The 21,518-nt window shown below is 34.8% G+C and overlaps 1 protein-coding gene across 6 annotated transcripts in view; it reads left to right on the top strand.

The window, feature by feature from the left end:
• ULK4 (unc-51 like kinase 4) overlaps nucleotides 1-21,518 on the top strand; it is a 219,771-nt gene that overhangs the window by 77,903 nt on the left and 120,350 nt on the right. For 4 of the 6 annotated variants that reach the window (XM_010712967.4, XM_031553967.2, XM_085226515.1 and 1 more), the window contains 2 exons: nucleotides 5,713-5,805; nucleotides 20,356-20,404. In XM_010712967.4, the coding sequence (XP_010711269.3) occupies nucleotides 5,713-5,805; nucleotides 20,356-20,404 (142 nt within the window). The remainder of the gene's footprint in view (nucleotides 1-5,712; nucleotides 5,806-20,355; nucleotides 20,405-21,518) is intronic. The other 2 variants (XR_014883996.1, XM_085226514.1) reach the window with 2 other exon arrangements.

The raw sequence follows: 21,518 nt of genomic DNA, 5'->3' as shown, positions 1-21,518 counted from the left end.
GCTGTTTCAGTTGGGAGAAAACTTGATATTCAATCCATTTTGACAGCATATTTGTTTTAAATGCCAGTTTCACGTTTAAGTGGCAAAATGAAAAAGAGGAACGGCTTTTAACAACTGTCAGAGTTCTCTGCCCAGAAACATCTCTCTCCTAGGTTTATTCAGTACTTGGTTGTATGTAACACAAACACAGTTTCTGTCTGACACTCATTTTTGCATCTTGGTGATACTGTGCCTCTGGCTACTCTTGTAGTGAAGCAAGTTTTCCCTAGCTGTGATTTAAATATATTCTCCTTGTTCAACTGATGAAATTGGAATATTCCAACAGCAAGATCTTCTGTGTTTTGGATACTGTGCCCTCCTGGTTTAGAGATTATATGGAATGGCTTATAACTTTGGAAACTGGAAAAGAACATGATGGATTAGTCCTCCATGATTCACTCAAAGTTTATTGCCTCTAAATTGCTGCCCTTCCTGCTGCCCCAAGCAGGAATAAAACCCTACCCCAATCCATGAAACTGCCGCCTGTGGGCCAGCTGTGACCTGGAACTTGATTTATATGGCATGCGGTAAAAGGAGGCCTGTCATTTCAAAATGACTTGCAGGTGAGCATAAAGAGAGCTCCATATGTTATTCTTATGTATGCTGCGAGCTGATAACATTTCTGTAGAGGGAGAGAAAACACAAACATAGGATGAGTACAGTAAAGATGAGCCTTCAGTTATCTTTCATGCTATTCCAGAATAATGTTACAGTGTATTTTAATGTGTGGTCTTCATAAGTTAGTAGCTGTCAATACTTCGCTGCCCTAAATGAGGAAATTGTTCTCCACCCTTATATTAAGTAAGTGGTAGAAGGGTGGAGGAATGGATGCTGGATTATGATCAGAAACTTAGTGTCTTCCATATAAATGAGGCTGTCTCTTGCTAATTGACTCACATTCTTACAGTCTGAGGATTAAAGTTCAGTACATGCAAGATGTGTAGTATTTCCTTTGTAAGAGAGGATGGGAAGGAAGTCACAGATTTATAGAGAAGTTTATTTTCACACCTTTTTCACACTATTTCTTCCATTCAAAAACATGGAATTTAATAATATGGATTAAAATGGAAAGTAGAAATATTATTAAAGAACAGAGTTTTATGCATTAGTAAAAGCTGACATAATTTTCTTCAGATTGGGAAGAGTCTGAGTCAAGCAAGACCAATTTCTGTCTGCTTTGAAACTTGCCCTTTGAAGACATGCCCATCTTATAAAATGTTTTCTCACCAAACTGAGGGGGGAATTGTCCTAACTGTGAACTAGAAAGAAAACAAGAAATGTACTGCAGTTTCTTCTGCTAATTAGCTCGATTGGGTGGCAGACCTTTCCAGTCTGAAACTAAATGCAGTTGTACTTTGGAGAATTCAGCTGTGGTACTGTGGTATATCTTTGGATGTGTATTGTAGATGTGTAAAAAGGGTCTTGCAGTAGCTCAGAATCTTGGTTCCAGGCTTGTTTTAAATATTTCATGAATCTGTTCCTTTATGTCACCAGTGGAGATGATGATATTTGTATTTGAAAAGCATTTTGAGATTATCTTAAAAATATTTAAGGTTATGATAATTTAAATATATTGGAACTAGTTATAAACAAATTTTACTCTAGTTTAGGAGCACAGTAGAAGAATATATAATTCAGAAGGAATCAACTAACGTTGTGTACAATTCATTACTTGAATGTGTATGTTGAGCTAATGCTTAGTAAATGCATTCAGCTTTGGGGAGCAGGTAATCCGTGCAAGAAAGCACAGATGGAATGAAAAGCATTGAAAGACTAATGGAAAACTCAATTTTGATTTGAAAGTCTCAAAACTGTTTTGAGAGATATTAGAAAAAGAGACCAAGAGAAGATCAAATCAGCTGCTTTGAATGTCAAGAAGATACTAAAGATAAGTTTTGTTCAACAGAGTTCTACGTATGGATCAGAAAATACTTACGGGAGGTAGGAATGAATCCTCGTATGGCATCTATAGTTCTCAAAAGAATATGAATGCAAAGGGCATTCAAACTACAGAGGGAGGTCTAAGATTAGATTCAGACTTATGCTTAAAGATGTAACATAAATCTCTACCCCAAGAAGTGAGAGGAAGACTCTGGGATAGAAGGTAAAGAGAGTGATGGCCTGTGTTTGGAGGCCGAAGGGGTGTTTGCTGAAGTTGTTCAGCTTTTCTGTTCTTGGACAAAGGATGTGATAGAATGTGACTCAGCTGGAGAGCAATCAAAACATGAGAGGAGGAACGCAATGGCTGTTCATGGGCATTCTGTGGAATCTATTAATATATTAATAATATATTAATATACTGAATATATTAATAACTGAGAGCCATTGAGGGGCATCTAAGCTTAACAGTGCAATTTGTTTAAATGTAAAATTGACCCATGAAGTAGAATTTTGGTCACTATGCATGAATATAAATTGTAATCTTTTTGAGATAAATGAAGGACAAAAAAGCGATTACTACTTTTTTTCATATCTTTGCACAATCAATAAGGTGTTCTTCCATTGAATGTTTGTACGTTTGAAGATCAGAAGATTAACTTGCTCATAGGATTTTGTTCAAATGAAACTGTCATTTCATCTCACCTCACTGAGCAGTCATTTTTCTGAGCATCCCATAACCAAAATGAAACTTTCTTCTATTAAAAAGTCTTTTCCTCATTTATTTTCTATTTCAGATCCATTTTTTTTTTTAAATCGGAAATTCAAATGCCATCTCTTTCTCATTTAATTATTAATTCTCCTTCTTATTCAACATAGTTAATTTGAGCCGATGACAGGAGAAGAATGTGTTTATTGAAAAAAAAAAAAAGTTTTATTTCATTTCAAAGATAATGTATCTTGTTCTAAGCAGACTGTCAAGCCAATTCTGCAAGTAGAAAATACTGGATATTTGAGATAATATGTAGATAAAATGTTTAGTTTTTTAAGAGCTTAAGAGAATCTATATTTTACAACCTTTAGGTCCACTTGTCACTTGTGGAGAAGACTGACTAAACTCTTTGTGGTCATATTGTTAGGAGAACCATTATAAAATGCTCTTTGAAACTGCTGTTACTCAGTGAGTTTGCATTTTGAAGTGGGTGGAAAACCACTGGGTGAACTCATTCATTTAATAAAGTCTTTATAGCACAGAACATTTCCCTTTCACAGCAGATTCACATATTCATAGTTGATAATGACCTTTATTCAGGAAATGTGTTTACATTAATTACTAAGAAATTAACTTTAGTAATCTGTGCTTTCTCAGGTGGTATTTGGTTTGTTAGATCACTGCTCTTTCTGTATTTTTTCTAGTTATCTTTGGGGGAAAAACAGAGTTTGATGTAAGAGGGAGTTAAATAAGACTTATTTTTTGAACTCCAAGGAATGATGATGCTAAGTGTGCAGAGTACTAATAATCTCTCTCAGATGGAATACACAGATGGCTTTAAAGAGTTTTAAGTGGACTCAATTTAGAGAAGATATTGGTATGTTTATAAAAAAAAACAAGTGTATTTATATAAACATACATGTTTGTATAAAACAAGTAATGTCAGAGTTTTAAACTAGTATGCCTGATGCATTATTACTGCTAAGAATTAACATTTTTGAGTGCTAAATCTTTATCTTACTAAGTGAGCAGAAGACTTCTAATTCCCAAGTCACTTTATAGCATCTTTGCTTATCTCAGAACATTTAGTTGTAGATCCTGCAAAAAAGAAGCAGATAGTTCCTTTATGCTCGGTAGGAATATGTATTGCATGCGTGCAACATTCCAGCATCAGTGTTTACTAATGCATCGTGGTATTTTCTCCTCTTATGAGGAAAGGGAATTTTTAATTACCAGTGAGAAACAGTTTTCCTTCAGTAGCTGAAATCCGTTGTTTGTAAAGGAGAAATTCTAGTTGCCAGAAACATGAAGCTAACATTGTCTAGTCACTGGCCTGTAACATAGGTTCTCCAGCATGTGAGTGCTTTACAAGCACGTCTAGGCTAAGAGAGGGAAGCTGTGATGCACTGCTTGTAGGCTGTGTGCTTGTGTGGGAATATTTGTCTCTTCTGAAGGAAATCCCACAGGCTGCCATCAAGAGTGTGGAACTGGAGCGCTCCACCCTTCTTGTCTGAGAGTCATCCAGATGAGAGATGGAGCCAGAAAGTACCACATCTCATTGTAGCCTTCTAGATTTCTTTCTTGTGCAGATCAGAGTGCTGAGGTGCAAAGGGGGAACCTTTGTTCCATGGAAGAGCTGGCGTACCATAGAAAGTACATGCCAGCTTGGTGACAGGTGATGCAGGTTCCCCAGTTCAGTCATGATGAGGAATTTCAACATATGAAGCACATTTCTCATCAATTTCTTTGATTTTTACACCTCCTTCTTCCTCCTTCATCAGAACCCAAGAAAGGAAAAACGTTAGGGAAGCATTTTGGTGCACAAAATATGGTAATCTGCCGTATCTTCTTACAACTCATGATTTTGTTATTATTTGAGTAATCCTTGTTTTTCTCTTACAAATCAACAAATCAACACATCTGTGCTTCCTCTTTTGTTAACTTCCACGTGTTTAGAGTAGCTCTGCTTATAACCAGATTACAAGTTTTGATGTGGTTGCATCTGTCTCCTTTAAGCTGACATCTCTCTCTCTTCCATCATTGCATCCTCTTGCCCTCCAGATACACTATGATTTTAAAAAGATAAAAACAATCCTGTTTATTGAATGAGCACTACTGGAAAACAGGTAAAAACAGCAAGGTCCATTTTGTTTATCAGCACTACCAGGTGTAATGGAAATGCTGAGTCACAGCCCAGACCTTGATTGAACACCTGGTGGGAAGGCAGGGCCAACCCTGGGGAGCTCAGGTACAAGTAATGAACCTGAGTGATTGGAAGGGCTGGAGCCAGGATCCACCCCTTCCCAGACCTCATTTAAGGGCTGGCAGTGGAGGTGAGGGTATCTTGCTGGAGATCCCTGCTTATCTGAGGCCTTCCCAAGGTAAGCAGCTTTTTTTCCTTTGTTTCTGCATTAATGGCTGCTGCATTTGAGCTTGTCCTCATTTGCTGCAGCTGAGGACTTTGCTTCCCTGCTATTATTGCTGTCTTTTCCATTACATTAAAGCATTACTCCAAGGTATCCAGGAGATGATATTTTGAAATGTTTCATAGATGTCTTTCTTATAGTATTATCTTGAATGCTGTGGCTCTGGGTAAATGTTATTTTTGTGGTGTTTTGTTCCATGTCAGTTGGGTAATGCAAGTATGCTGTACTTAAAACAATGCTGAATTTGAAATAAAATACAGAACTCAATGCAAATGTTCCTCAAGTAAAATATTTGAGGGGAAAAAAAAAAAAATCAATATTTAAGCAAAATGTAGCTCTTAATCATGTGTGTGTTGATTGATGGTCTTTCTGAGCTCCCAGTGAATCTTCTGGCTAATACTGTGAGGCTTGGTTATCTCCATATGGAAAAACCCATTTGTTCTTTTATTAATGCTGTTTTAAAAGTTAATCTAAAGCTTTTTTTAAATCCTGCTTCTAAGTTGGTCTTGTTTATTGCTTTGTGAGCTTCCTAACAGCATTGTTTTTCTATTGTGGTTATGAAATTTGAAATATGAAGTTGTTGTATTCATAATAAACTTATGAACACACAGTTCTTGATACTGTGTTTTTAAAATGTTGCTTCACTTTCCCCCTTAGATATGAGTATATCCTGATGACTCCAGACCCAGTACCACTGTATGCTCTGAAACTGTTGGTGGCCCTGACTGAACACAGCCCTTCTTCTGTGAGGTGGGCTAATTATCTACTCTTTGCTGGTCTGAGTTATTTCTGTTTCAGTATAGTTAATTCGATTAGGACTTAACAGTAATGAAAATCTCTGTTATTACTATTGACTGACACTGGGGAGATGTAGAAAATGTATAGGATATTTGTGATAGAACATAACCTTATGGCTTTTGAGCTACTTTTATTAAAGACAATCAGACATATATTTCATATGCTAAATCTGTATTAAAATCATAGAAATCTTAACATGTTAAAAAAAGATTTTAAACAATAACTTTAATACCCTTTAAGTAACTTAAAAGATAGTTAGCTTCTCTACTAATATCACTATCCTCTTTAAGTTCCTGAATATCCATTGTAGTATTCAAGATAATACTACAAAAAACATTTGGTATAGGTACACTCAGTGTGTTTCAAGACATCTTAGTGTCTCCTTCCTGTTGTTCTGTTGTTTAGGCTGTGATGGAACACATAGCTATTCATTTCCTCTGATCTGCCCAGAAAATTGGGTCCTTTTTGCATTCACTGTTTTCATGGTGTCTGATAGTGTTACAGTTTAGAAGTCACAGCATACCATACTGTCTTGTTTTGATTGATTAAAATGAACACATTAAAAACAAGAAAAGCATACGAAAAAGAATTAATTGTTCTCCCACTGCTTTTATTGCAAAAGACGAGAACATTTTTCATTCTTTTCTGGTATTATTTTGTGCTTTTAGTGTACTGAGTAGACTAAAAAAAAATCAACTAGGAAATTGAGTTGTTTGAGATTTTAAAAATCTTGAATACAGAGAAGGTAGTATTTAATTGTTCTTATTGTATGCAATCTGATTATGCTGCTGCAAGCTTTTATGTTTAATACAAATAGTAAAGCTTTCTATTTTTAGTATTAGCCTATAGATATTCTAATTCTTTTACAATAAAATATTTCTGTAACCAGAATGCTGGGTGTGATAGTAGCAGTCTTGCTCTGTCTAATGAATACTACCTTGAGAACTCTGTGTGCCTGCCATTGCACTTAATATAGATAGTCAATGGATGCAAACTCATCACAGTATAGCAGACAAGAAAAGTTCTTTTCTTAGTATTATTAAAGATAACTATGGATATCCGGTGAACTACAAATAATTTTAGCTACTACTGTATTTGGTACTGTTATCTAAGGATCTGCTATTGTCCAGGTAATAACACATCAGTAATTATTCTTACGTGTCTTACTGGCCAACTTTTACTTTCACTGAACAATTTGTTTTGCTTGATTTCTGAGTGAGCAGAGTTTCTGCAGTTCTCTCATCTGTTGTTTTCTGGATTCTTTGGCTTCTCTGAGATTAGCCCATACATCAAACCTGTGACAAAAATGCATCATGTATTCATGTTTTTACAAAATTCTACTAAAGAAAGCTGGAACTGTGCATGTGCTGAATGAACACTAGGTGATAACTGATTCTATGTTGGCTTGGTGGCTAAGAAGTGGGTACATGTCTACTCAGTGAACATGTGCTCTCTTTTGCCTTTCAGTAGGCACATGGAAAGAATCTGCAACTATTGGATGGGTAGTTTGAGTAAAACTGGACACAAATCTTTTGGGGTTAAATGTATTTGTGAGGAAAGCTACTATATTTTAGTACTGTTGATAGTGATGAAGGATCACTTTGTATCAAGTCTGTTTTCTCTAACTTTATACTTCATCCATGATACCTGTCTTTCTAGAATGAAAGCTCTTTCCTTTGACTTCATTTAAATGGGGGAAAAATGGCAGTAGCAAAGAAGATTGCTGAAAAATAACAAAAAGTTAAATTAGCACTTAACAGCTATTTTTAGATGCAAGAAGTTACCTTATTTCAAAATAAGAGTGAATTGGGATGAGGGTGAGGATTATTGTATTTGTTTGTGCCATAAGGCAGCTTGTTCTCAGATACACTAAGCTAATTCATTCTTTTTCTCCCTCTCTCTTCTTTAATCTTATCATATTTCTTGCTTGTTTCTCATGTTTCTTTTCTTTTTTCCATCATTCTCAGTTTCTTCCTATCTGTTTCCCAATAGAGACATGAACATTTGAGGAATTCATATTTTAACATGTGAAGAGATGCACTCCAATGTTAGTCTCATTTGTTCATAGCTGACACTGTAAATCAACAAATTTGCAACAGTTCCAGAGGAAAAGCTTTAAATCATCTTTTGAGCATTTTTGAATGCTTCAGTATAACAACAGCACAGATATTCAAATATTATATTTTAATGTTTTACGCTTATGATAAAATACTGTTGCATACTAAGCTTATTTTAAATGTCTTAAGTATTTAATGTTTGTAAGAATACAAGAAGTACCTTGTAATATTTGCCATTGCTCCACTTTTAGGAGTATTTTTAAACACTGTGTAGTACAGGAGCCATTCCACTCTACTGCTTTTCAATTTAGCAATAGAGTTCTAGTTATATCCCATTAACATTCTGCAGAATTATGTCTTTCACAAAGAGAAATTCTGGCACATGTGAGGTAGTAGCTGTAAAATTGAATAAAGCTCAACTAAAATAACAACAAAACCCCTCAACTTTTAATATGTTTCAGTAAGGGCCTTCAGTATTTGAATATATGAACATCCAAAGATACAGAACTCTTTTGGGAAGTGTTTTATTGTTGTTCATTTTCTTCTTGAGGGTTATTTATACTTATTTATGAATCTACTGTTTCCATTGTATACCTTTTCCCTTTTATACCATGCAACAGCAGTTTTATATATATTCAGTTAGTATCCATTTAGTAAGAAAATGCCACATAGCAGAAGGATGAGTTTTAAATGGAATTTGTCCCTTGATTGCTATATAATCAATGAATATATAGGTGTTATAATTAAGAAAAAAAATAAGAGAGTTTGGCAAGTAGGTTATTACAGCAAAAAGAATAGATAAAGGACTTACCCTTGTCCTGGGCTTGCTAGAAAACTCCAAAGGAGGGATCTCCAGAAAGAGACTCTTCCTCACTGGTGGTCAGCTCTTAAATGGATCTAGGAGAGGTACAGCCAGGCTCCACCCCTTTCTTGTAGCACAGGTGAATTGCCTTCACCTGTGCTCCCGGGGCTGACTCAGTGCTCGCCTCAGGTGGTCAATCAGAGGCTCAGGCTGGGATTCAGCAGTTCCCATATAATTGCATATTTTATGCTTGAATCAAAGCTAATAGTCTGGCCTTAGGGATTGTTGATAGTATTTTCACAGCTCTTCTAAAAACCTATTGCCTTGTGTTTTTGATAATTTTTAATATGTTATGATAAAAAATATTGTGGACTTCAAGGCCAATATGGTAATTGCAGAGTTTGCTTTTAGCTATTTTAAAATGGATGGTTTTTAAAAGAAATTGCTGATTGCTGAAGTTAAGGAGACATGTAGCATAAATCATGAATTTTTCTTATCTAAACTACTGAAAATTTGCATTAGGTTTTCTTTTCCCTTTGTGTGTTACTTTTGGTATATTTTACTTAGATAAGGAATTGAACTCTTCACTCTGGGAGCAAATGTCTTCAACAGTATAAGATCTGATAAGAGGTCACTGTCATTAGGTATCTTGTCTTTTCTGTGTCTGTCAAATTACCACATATATTATGTATGGGGCTGCTGAATCACGGCCTGAACCTCTGATTGACCACCTGAGGCGAGCACTGAGTCAGCCCTGGGAGCACAGGTGAAGGCAATTCTCCTGTGCTGCTGGAAGGGGTGGAGCCTGGCTGCACCTCTCCTGGGTCCATTTAAGAGCTGACTGCCAGTGGGGAAGGGTCTTTTCTGGAGATCTGCTCCACTGGAGTCTATTTTGCAAGCCCAGGATAGGGTGAGTATCTTTCTTTTCCTACTTCAATATAATAAATAGAATAATTATATCAGCCAAGCTCCTGGATATGCTATGCTATCTGTTTATTCATTGATTGCACATTAGATGTACTGATAAAAAGTCAGTGTTTTTTTCCTTTGGCTTGAGGTTTTTGTTCCTGCTTTGAATTCTGCAGTTGCTTTGTTGTGTTCTGTACTGATCAGATTGCTTGATTTGTCATAGTAATAAGTGTTGATGAGAATTTCTTAGCTTCTATTGATATAGCACCTATTCACTCTTAACAACTTTCTAAATTATTGTTAGGTAAGAATTTCTTTTAAATGAATTACTCCAGGAAGCTTATACTGGGTTATATTGTTGACTGTCTCCCAGGTGAAGTTAGAAGGTATAACTTCACTATATGCTAAGATAAAGCTATTTATTTTTATGCATGTTCTCTTGTGATGATACTTGACTTGTCTGTAGTTGAAAACTTAAGACATTTGAAGGCATGAATATATCTGAAAGCTATTAGACTTGAAACCAGAGTCTGTTTTTTTTTTATGGGTTGCTCAAATAATATACATTTTTATTTGAAAGAAGGAAGTCAGGGAAATACAGTGAAGGTAAGAGGTGAGTTAAAGGAGTATTGTGTGCCTGTAGCCCAAAATCATCAATGTTTTGGCAGGTTCTGAAGCTGTATTATGGAAACATTGATGCTCATATAGCTCAGTTAAAATGCCACTACAAAACTTCAGATCTGAACCCTAAAACTTTATAGGCAAATGCGGACAAAACTTTTAAGAACAAATACGTCAAAGACCTTGAATTCACAGATATAGAATTCATCTTATACTATAGCTGTAAAGGAGACAATATCTAAGGAGTGAGCTCTTAAGAGAAGCAGTAGAAAGCTGCGTGCTATATGCTTTTCCATGTTGCTTGGCCTAGGTAATTTCTGAGCACTCTTTTCTTATGTGACTCTGTAGAGGAAAGCTCATGCTTGCCTGAATTCAAGAGCTGAAACTCATAGATTTCATCAGACAATAATCAAGATAGTGGGGCTTGTTCCAATAATCTTTATTAAAGTCATTTCCTGAGAGACAAAAAATTAAAAACATGACTAGTTTTAGATTTATGATGGATGAAGGACAGGAGGAAATCAGGAAACATTTTCCAACTTCCATCTATGTCATAAATTTCCCTGATCAACATTAGGCAACAGTCTAGAAAAGGGGAGAAAGTGGCAGAAATCAAAATGGATGCTGCAATAAAAAAAACCTGCTGCTTTTACATGCCACAGGTCATCTTGTAACTGTGAAAATGAAAGATTGACCATGTACACCTCCCGAGTTTCTCTTCACTAATTAAAGTAAATCTTCATTGCGCTCTCTTCAGGATCACACAAGAATAGTGCGGTTTTCAAACTTCATTGACTGTATTGTTCATAACAATGCATTATCAATTAAAAGGCATCAAAGACACATTTTAGAATCAGTGTTAGTAATAGCTGTCATTCTCACATGTTTTACACTATCTTTTGTGTATACCTCATTATGTTCTGAAATGATCTATCTATTCATGCCCTTCATTTCAAATAAGTAACAAAATTGCCTCAAACTTTTCTTTAGTGTTTGTTGTGGTGCATGTGATTTTTTTATGTTGGCAGAATTTTGGTTAAGTTAACAGGCACCTGTTAGCATCTTGTGTAAGTTGTCTTTGAACATGCTGTATTTTCTTTGCCACTATACTAGAGGGCTAGCACTTCATCACTTTAGTTTCCTAGTGAGTTAACTAATATGTGCTTATGTTAAATGCTTTAAAAGTGCTTTGTTCCGAACATTAGCCATTTTAATTTCCTAATTTAAGGCTGAAATGCTAGCTTAAAAATATATGTATATTTGATTCTAAATTACTTGATCTTTCAAATTTGTTTTCTGTAATGAATATGAATAAAGCAATATGAAGTACTTCTGATAATAGGTAAGCCTACAAGGCCTAGTCCAACTGAGCTGAACAGTGGGAGTTATGTTTTGGAAGTGTACAACATCAGTGAGAAAGTCGTAGATAGATTGAGAGACAGTTTTAGTAAAACTTTGGGCCATATTTATGTGGATTTTGGACATGATCCTTATCACACTAGTTTAACATCTATGGGCTATGGAAAACCTTATTTTCTTGTTAGATAAATGATACTGATACAAAACAGCAAGGAATTCATATGATATTTGTGATTTCTATAATGTGTTATAAGATTTGCATATGCACTGCTTTATTGAATACCTTGAGTCAGGAAGATCCAGAAATAGACTCTGGAAATGAGCATCAGCTAATAACACCTCTGTCAACTCGCACATCACTGTAATGCATATCAAAGCCAGTGGTCAGAGTTCATTATTGCAAGTGAGTTCTCATAGTCTAGTCATGTACTGACTGCAATGCTAATCACCGTCTTTAATGTAAAACACAGCTCTTTAGTGTTGCATTTTATTAGAGCTTCCCTTTAGAACAGAAATGAGCTATTAACCTTATACCTGTAATTTTGTTTCCTCTTTATGTATTGCTGATCAATTGCTGACTCTCTGTTTTAAGAGTGTGAAGTGACTGTTTGAAGTCGTTATTGTGAAGTCAGTTGTTCAAAGATGTCATACTGTAAGGCTCATGTATTTGCTCTTTTAATGTAAAGCTTTAAATGGGAGAAAATGCCATTCATTTCCAGTTGTTTTTTATATCAGTAGGAAATGTTTGGCATATAAATAGGCATTAAAAAATAAGCAAATAATGAGGAGGGGTTGGCTGGTTAAGATAGTGGAATTGGAGTTGTAGGCTTCAGCAAATTCAGTTCTACCTCAAACTCACTGTTCAGCATGAAGCAAATCTAAAACATGGAAGACAAGGAAAAAGGCAAGCATGTGTCAGTGTTCTCCACAGGCTCTTTCAGCCACCTGAGTTGTCTTTTTCAGAAGCCCTAGGAAAGACATGTTCTATAGATAATAGCTACTGCCATTTCATTTACGTGGCTCCAAAAAGATACTTGACAAATAACTTACACCATTCACAAATGTTCCATAGCATAACCAGCAGCATAGAAAGATTTGCTTTCTTTAGGGTTTTCCTTTGCATTTGTTTAATCTGGAGCTTGCTGCCTAATTCAATGCTATCAAGGTCTTAAACTGAAGATGGTTACACTACTTTATAAATATCTAGCATACTTTTGACTTTAGCAGTACCTTTTGCAATCTGAACAGTCCTGTCTATATTTTAAGAGCCTTTGGTAGGAGGCTTTATAAAATACATTTTGGAAGTCCAAGGGTATTGCATTTACTAGCTCTCCTTTGCCCACATGCTGACTGATTTCTTAAAAGATTTGTTGTGGATTTTTTTGCTTTGTTGCTTTAAAATGAATGTCTTACCAGTTGCTTTGTGCTTGCCTACTACTGTTGTCCTTTAAAGTAGTTTCTACTCATTTGTTCAGCTTAGAATGTCTGTAGAACCAGGGTTTTCTTCATTTCTGACTTTTCCCTACAGACAGTACTCAATGTCATGTTTTCTACCTTTTTAATCTTTCCTATGAAAGCAAGGGTTTTAGGTAAGGAGGTACGTAACTACCTGTATGTTATCACAGTTCATCTGTTTTCTTCTCCAGTTCTTTTTCAACACTTGAGTGAATGTTTTCTCATTCTTATGATGTCTCTGTAAATTTTTTTAAATTTATTCTATAACCTCTCCTACTGACACCTCAATTTAAGGCAAATAACATTGTGTTCCTTGCAAACAAAAATACTGCTGTTTGAACCCATCCAAGCTTATTTATTACAGGAATGGATGAAAAATAGTGTTTTTTTTCCTCCATTGGGAAATATGAATTATGTACTCTTACTGCAAGGTCCAGTTTTACAAAAATAGATTTCAGTGCTTTTTTATTTGCAAAATTTACATAAAGTTCTTTTGTATTTAAATTATATCTGGAATCCCTGGTGAAACTTATATAATTTTGTCAGATGATGAACTAAAAAAATCAAGTGACAAAGTCATTCTCCCTCTGTGTGCTCTGATAAATCTCTAATTCCTTTTCAGTAGAGCTGCATCACAAAGAGAGGTTGAAATGTAACCCACTGTGGGGAGAACACAGGCTGCTGGATAGCTAGATTTCTCTGAAGAAAGGAGGCTGAGGCTAAAGAAGAGATTGGAACCTAGGTCTCCCTTATGGTTCTAAGGAAGACGTTTGATACCCATTAAAACAATACTGAAAATACTCTTTTTAGGATGAAAAAAAAATAGCTGACTGATGCATGACACTGTAAATTCTAAATGGATATTGATTTCTGAGCCTGGAGGTTGGGAGGATGTTGGCTAGATCAGTCTGATATCTGTTTTTAAACACAGTCTCCCTTTCTTTTTTATGACTGGAAATTCTAGGACCATGAGGGCACCTAAGTCCTCATGCAGATCCAACATAGAAGTGCTACTATTCCCAAATGTCTTTTCAATGTTTTCCTTTTTTTATTTTTTAAAGACAAATGATCTATTTTAAATGGTAGTTATCTTCTATTTATTTTTATTTTTATTTAAAATGGAGGAAGTCTTCAGAGAACTGGAAGATAACCTTATTAACTTAATATTGAGTGGTGGTGTGCTACCTGCTTAAAATTTTGTTGAATGCTTACAGGTTGCTTTATAGCTATGTAGTGAGTATTAATTAATATATATATATTTAGGCTTTGTATTTACCTGGATCTTTTTCCAGCACAAAATAGATTTACTTGTGTTCCCTTTCTCTGAGCAACAGAAAAGGGTTTGGATTTTTAGTAAGAGCCTAGTAAATACTATGGAACTTCCCTAGAGACTCTGCATAGAAAGAACAGTTAAAAGTAATCACACGTGCAAGAACTGCAGGTTCTACAGAAACGAGAAGCTGAATTGTTGATATTCTTTTTCAATTCAGATTTTACTCCTAATGTTGAATGGATGGCTTAAGTTCACTTTAATGACTCTTCTCCTACACATTCCTTAATTGTTCTTGTTATAATCTTATGAAATGCGTAAGTGCTTTTGTGAAAAGACATCTTTCTTTTGGAAATCTTGCCAGCCTTCTCTTGTGTCCTCCCTCTTTTGAACTTCAGCTATTTTTCAGAGATGGTGACATCGTTTGTGTTGTCATCCAAAATCCAGGAGGAAAGTTCTGTAACTCCTTGTGGTGTTAGAAAGTAACATTCCAGTGTTTCTCATGATACCTACCAGGCAACTTGACAAATCAAGCTTGCACTCACAGATTTCAAATTCTGTGTTTAAATAGTTAAAATATATATATGGAATACATCAGTATACATATTCATTATTTTCAAAAACCTTGTTAATATATACTAATGTCCCTCTGGACATGTGCAGTTGCATCTCAGGTGGTTGTACTTCTTCCTCCCTTCTGTATCTCCTTCAACTTCATCACAGTGACTATTGGCTTACCTTTAGCTGTTTTTCCCCAGTTTGGCAAATTTCTGTTGCTTGTTAGGCTGTAACGAGCAACTTTCTGTCTTAGTGCATGCTTATCTAAAACAATATATGTGAAATCTGGGGAAGACTTGCAGCTGATGGATGCAAAGACAAAAGTAGTCTATTGTGACTCCTGTGCTTCTGTGAAGCAGGATTGTTGTGAGGGGGAAAAAAGGCTGTTCACGCACCAATAAAGTTAACATGGGAAGTTTTAGGACTGGTACTCATTGATTCCTTTTGCTAAACTAATTTATTAATCCTTAAACTAATATACTGATCTCTTTTGCTAAATCAGCCTACATCAATGTTTTGTACTAGAATGACAATTCATAGGAATTGAAAATGTTTGAAATCAATGTTGTTCAGCTGCCTGAAGAAATGATTTCTGCTGTGTGAGGTATGACCTTTGCTTTTATTTCACCCACTCGCTTCCATTTCCTCCCAGTCAATCTTCTTGTTGTTTCAAATTCAGTAAGAATTTTGTCTGCATGAGTATGGGAAGTATGTTAAAAGTCTTAAAGGTACAACAGGCCATATTTTAAAACAAATCCAAACAACTCTGTGTAGTGTCCTTTTTCTGCTTCCTTGCTTTTTGCTATCTCGTGATCTGCAGGAGATGTAAGAGAAAGGAGTCTCAAAAGAATTACATTGAAGACACAAACCTACTTTATCTTTCTTATTTAGTGCATTGAAATTTTTGCTCCGTATTTTAGGGGAGGGATGTGCTTACACTTAGAGCTTATAGACTTTTCTCATCTTCATTCCTCTTTTTATTACTAAGAAGTTATAAATGCATTATATGTTGCAATATTATATACTGCATTTATAATTTCTTAGGAACAAAAATAATAAATATTTTGGTCCATACAAGAACTTAGCTTTCCCTTGAGTTTAGCTTTATTTATACTGTGGAAAAATTCAGTCTTGCTATCCTTATTTGAACAAATATCTCTACTGGCATGAATGCTTAGTTATAGAAGGCCAGAAGCAAGAGAATAATTGCTTAATGTACTGCTGTGTTTTTCAAATAAGACTAAAAGGTCTTGCAAAATTGTCTGAGGAGGTTCTTTTCATATATCAAATCAATTAAAATTATTTTGTACACTTTAATTTTAGGTTTAAGGAATTGTATATATTTTGGGCTGAAATCTCAGAATTGAGGGGCATAAATGTATAAAGAACTTTTTTAAAGGGCTTTGGAGATGTGTGTAAATACCTACATATGGTTGAAATAGCTTGTCTAATCTGCTGTTGATTTATTATATATGATATTTTTCTGTAAAACATCAGGATATGTTATCTGAATGAAAAATCTGAAAATGTTTTTAAAAATCAGTGATTCTTTTTCTTCAATGTAATGTTAAAACAGAACTTGAGAAAGGGGTATCATTCTGCTTCTTTGCCCTCAAACAATTCTTTAAACTCAAGAATAGTAGTTTTTCTTATATTCTTGTTGAATAAAATTAGTCTTTTTTTTTTTTACATCTTCTTGTGTAGAAGTGAACTCTTCCTTAATGTTTAAATAAATATTGCTTGTATTTATTTGTGAGGCTAATATTCCATTAGCTATTGATCTTGAAGTTGATGAAATATGCAATCACAGTCTGACAGAACCTTCAGGAAATACTCATCTTCAAGATCAAACAACAAAAAAAGCTCTGCTAAAATATTTTAGGATTCTTGAAGAAAATAAGATTTATTAAACTTTCAGCAGTTGAACTTGCGGTGATTATTGAATTGCATCCTTATGCTGAAGAATTTCATGAGTTGTAGTCCTTAAAATCACTTCCTAAGGTATTGTAATTGATATTTTTCATTTGTGTAATTCCTGAACTTCAGGAATTCAGGACATAAGTAGAGTTTTTAAAAAAAATCTATCACTTGACTGCACTCAAAATTCATTTTAATTCATAACTTTATGAAGATTTTATAGACATTCAAACGGAATGGTGGTGAAGTTGTTTTTTGTTTTCAAGTAAGGTTTGCATTTATTTTCCACAGAATTACTGCTCTCTGTATTGTTCTTAAGTCCATGTTGCTTTTCATTTTGATATCATGAACTCTTAGCAAAACTGCTTATGACTTGGTTTGCTTATTTTATACCACACTATAGGTTTGTAATAGATGAAGCGATAACTCAGGCTATTCACTTTTTAATTTTAATACAACTTTCTTGCTTCATTACAGTTGCTGTTTCCCTGACTGGGAAATATTTTATTGTGATTTCAAAAATTACATTTTAAAAATGGGACTTATTTTAATATTATTGGTTAGTTTATTTTGTACTGCTTGTAAATAGGCAGAGGCAAAATTATAGAACATAATGGGAAATCAGCAAAAGACAGCATGCTGTGGTTGAAAACCTATTGAAAGGTGTTTCTATGAAAGTATGGATTTTGAAGCTGGAAACTGATCAGGAATTGAAAATAAGAACTCTGCTTTCCCTCCATAAGCTGAGACTGCTGGAAAACTGACTGGCATTGCAGTGATGCCCTTCCAGTATCTGTGTGCCACAGACAGTTTTTTTGAGCCTGTGCTGGGACTGAAAATAAGCTCTTTCACCACACAATGACTGAAAGCTACTAATGATCTTACTGCTAATATGCAATAAAAAAACCCGAAACTGCTGTGGATCAGTACTTTTGGGCAGGTCGTTGTGTTCTACTTCTTGAAAGTGTTATCCTTGAATTTCGCATACTTTGACAGCTGAGGCTAAGATATTTGAAAGAAATATCCTACTTCAAATATTTTTCTTACAGTTAAAATGTACTTTTACTTTAATTCTCAAATCTTGTTTTGCTATACTTATGAGTATCAGTCAGCCTTTCCTGTTTTAGTACTAATCATATACTTTTAAAAGTTCTTTGAAATACCATCGTATAATAGTGAAAGATTGATTTTTTACGATGAGATCTTCATTGTTGTTTATTTCCAGTTTCTGTCTACTGCAAAAAGTGAAGCATTAAAAAAAATCCAATTATTTGACATCCAAGATAATTTTTTACCTGCACACTCTTTTCATCCTTTTTTTCCTCCTTGCCCCCTGGGTCATTTGAAATGTAAACTAGAATTACTGAGAAGGGTTAGGAACTGGAAGTGAAGAATAACACTGTTCAAGAAAATTGACTCTGAAATAATTGGAAGCCCTAATAGATCTTCTCCCTGTTGTATTCTATGGTAGACACTACTGTGAGTTGTGTCTTGGTATAATATTTCTTAAAAATCAATAGTAAGATCATTCTTTGCCTTTGCACAGCTTCTGAAAGGCATGACATGAAAGTAAGGCAGTGAGATGACTTTGAACCGTTCCATTTCAGTGGTGGATTTTTATTCTGTGGGATTCACCAAAAAAGGATAAATTTATCTGAGTACTGCTGTAATTTAAGCTTCCAATGGACCTGAGAGGTTATTTTGTTAGGAAGACTTTCTAACACTTAGGGACAGCCATGCTCCACCTCCCTTTTTTCCCAGCTGATAGCAATGAAGTTATTAGTTTTATTTATTATATTCACACAAATTCTGAACTGGTCAAGATCTTTAGACCAACTTTTTTTTATGTACTAGTAGATATCATTGATGGTCTTTAACAAATATTCCTTTTGCTATGTTCTTGTACTTTGGTACTAGGGGACAAAAGTATTTCCTTTTTCCTTAACACTCAAATGTTTGTTTTTTGGGTTCTTTTAACGTCCTTTGGCATCAGTGTCATTTGAGTCCACTGATGGCTATTACCTAGGACTTTGGACTAAAAAAAAATGGTGGTTTCAACAACTACTGGAATGAAGTTGATGTTATTTACTGACGATCTTTCAGAAATTCATTTCCTATTTAAATATTCACGATTTAAAATTAGCTGTGCTAGTAATTTTTTGAGAACCAGCAATTGTGTTTTCTATTAGGCAGAATAAAGTCCTAGCTTGTTGTGGAAGAGCACATACCAGTGGACTGATTGAACTGGTTTCCTTTCCACACAATCTCTGCTCATTTCTTTTTAAAATATTACACAGCTGCATCCTGAGATATGTTATGCAGTTTCTACTTGTCATGGATCATTTTGCCTGTATCATTTTTTTTCATAAGACATACGTGTTCAAGCCACTAGTTTTTTGTTGCCCTCACTTTTTACTTAAACATAAAATTCAAATGAAATGGAAAGTTTAGTTAGAAGTATGATTACTGTGTGAGAGGTGGCAGCAGGGGGTCAGTCTGACTCAATAGCATCTGCTGTGGAAGTGCATGTTTAGTAAAGGTGTGTCATTGAATTCCTCCACACAGTAATCAGTGTTCCCCATCAACATTCACCAATGCTTACTGAACATTTCTGGATAGCAAACAGTGGATGCCAGCACAGTGAGGCAGTGGTGATGCATTTCAGCAGTGGCAACAGCCACTGAGGGTCATCTCCACTGGTACAGACCTCTGTGAGTGAGGCATGCAGGCTCTTGTTCATTGCTGGCATAAATGCATAGCTGAAATAGTGGTGACTGTACTGAAAAATAGTGTTTTTTGTAGCTGAGAACTTGCTCTGTCAAATAGTGTTATTGTACTCTTTCTTACAGTTTCCACGGAGGTAAATAGGAAATGTTACTTTCAGAGTGACCCACCTATAATTCTGTTGTCATCATGTTGCTTGTGACAGAGATACACATCTGCTTTATTCATAGACAAAGCTTTTGGAATTTTTTTATTTATTTATTGAGAATATTCTGCTTTCTTCTGAATAGATTCTGAAATTCAGGAAAACAAAAGTAAATTCTTTTGGGTAACCACTCCTCAATTCTTTGAAGGGAAGTATGTGCAAGTGTGTTGTGTATTAATATATGTTAAACCCAAGAAGTTAGTTAATGTAGCATGCTTCAAAAAACGCACAGCTTGTTTATAATTTCATCTTGTATGCTGTGAATCTCTTAATTCAAATTAGTTGATGCACGGTGACTGTTTCATAATCTGTACAGTATTGTATTTCTGAATTTTGATTATTTTTTGCCTTTTAAAAAATACTAATTTACTTACTGTACCACTCACTCACTTGAATTGCATCAATGAAGCAGATCTAGAAGTAATTTCCAAAGCAGCACTATGGTGCTGTTTCTATTTGATAGCTGAAAGGGAGCTCATTTTTGTTGGAAGCTAATCAGAGACTGAGGTTTGGGGTCATAGATTTTGGCAATGCTTATTCTACCGTTCTGTTCCTTCTACGTGTTTAGTATATTAAATAAGAATTTATTTCCTCTCTTCTAAAATCTTTAAATGTGTTTTTACAGCCTTGTGGAAGAAAACCATCTTTTTCCAGCTCTTTTCCAAGTCATCTTGGTAAGAATAATTTTTATGTATATGTACACTAATAGATATCTATCATATCTCCAATCATGTCAAAATAGCAAGCTAAATAAAGAATATTTGTAAGCTGTTGATAGTGAACAGTCTATTAATTCAAAGAATCTACTAAATGTAAGCATGTATATGGTTCTCACTGGCTATTTGTATAAAGCCTTTCTTTTATAAGGTAAAAATTCCATTTTTTTCTATCCAAATAAAATTCTGAAAAATGGAATGAGCTTTATTCTTAAAGCTATGCATTTGTCCAATCCAAGCAACTAATAATGAGCAACTTGTTTTATTTAACAGAATCAAACCAGAGTTTGCTTATGATAAGGCAAACTACCGCTGTTCTCTTTTAGAATTTCTTCCAATATCAAGTGTCAATGATATGATTTTCATAGTAACATGCTGGATTTCCATCCAAAAATAGAATGTACCGCTTATGATAAGTGATCAGGAAAAAATTGGTAATGTTTCCGCACCTCTGGAATGTGGCAAAACAGATGTGTTAAGAAAAAAAATCTGTGGGATAGTTTGGAAGCTGGGTCCTGTCAAACAGTTTCCTCACTGATAATTTCCAGACTCTTATTTTTTCAAGCCTGTTTGTTCATGAGCTTGTCAGGTGAGTGTTCTGTAGTGTAAGCCTGTTCCTGATGAATACAAAATGTGAATAATGTGTGCAGTGCACGTGAATTATCCTTCCTATTGCATCATTCTTGAAATTCAGTCATATTCAGAAGGTAGAAATGTGATTCTGAATCAAATTTGAATTTCCATTTTTAGGTTTAAACATTTGAGTTTTCTCTTTTTCTTTGCAGTGATTTTTTTTGTTGTTGTTACATGTCATCTTAAATCTGTTTCAAGATGACCTTTTTTAATTTAACATAACTTCTTTGGCAATGACATATATCATATTTTGTATATGTACATGTACAAATCTGACTCTTCTGAGCATTCACAACAAAAGCAACACTTCAGTGGTTCATAAGTAGTACTTATCCCAGGTTAAGTCTGCTTATAGGTAACAACAAGAGAAGAACACAGTAAAATATGGAACTTCACTTAGTGTTGGTATCATGAGGTTTAACTGCCAAAAAAGTACATG

The sequence above is a fragment of the Meleagris gallopavo genome, chromosome 6 (assembly GCF_905368555.1).
Source record: "Meleagris gallopavo chromosome 6, MGAL_WU_HG_1.1, whole genome shotgun sequence".
NCBI lineage: Eukaryota > Metazoa > Chordata > Aves > Galliformes > Phasianidae > Meleagris > Meleagris gallopavo.
Note: the sequence above shows the minus strand (reverse complement) of the source record. Positions and strands in the feature narration are given on the sequence as shown.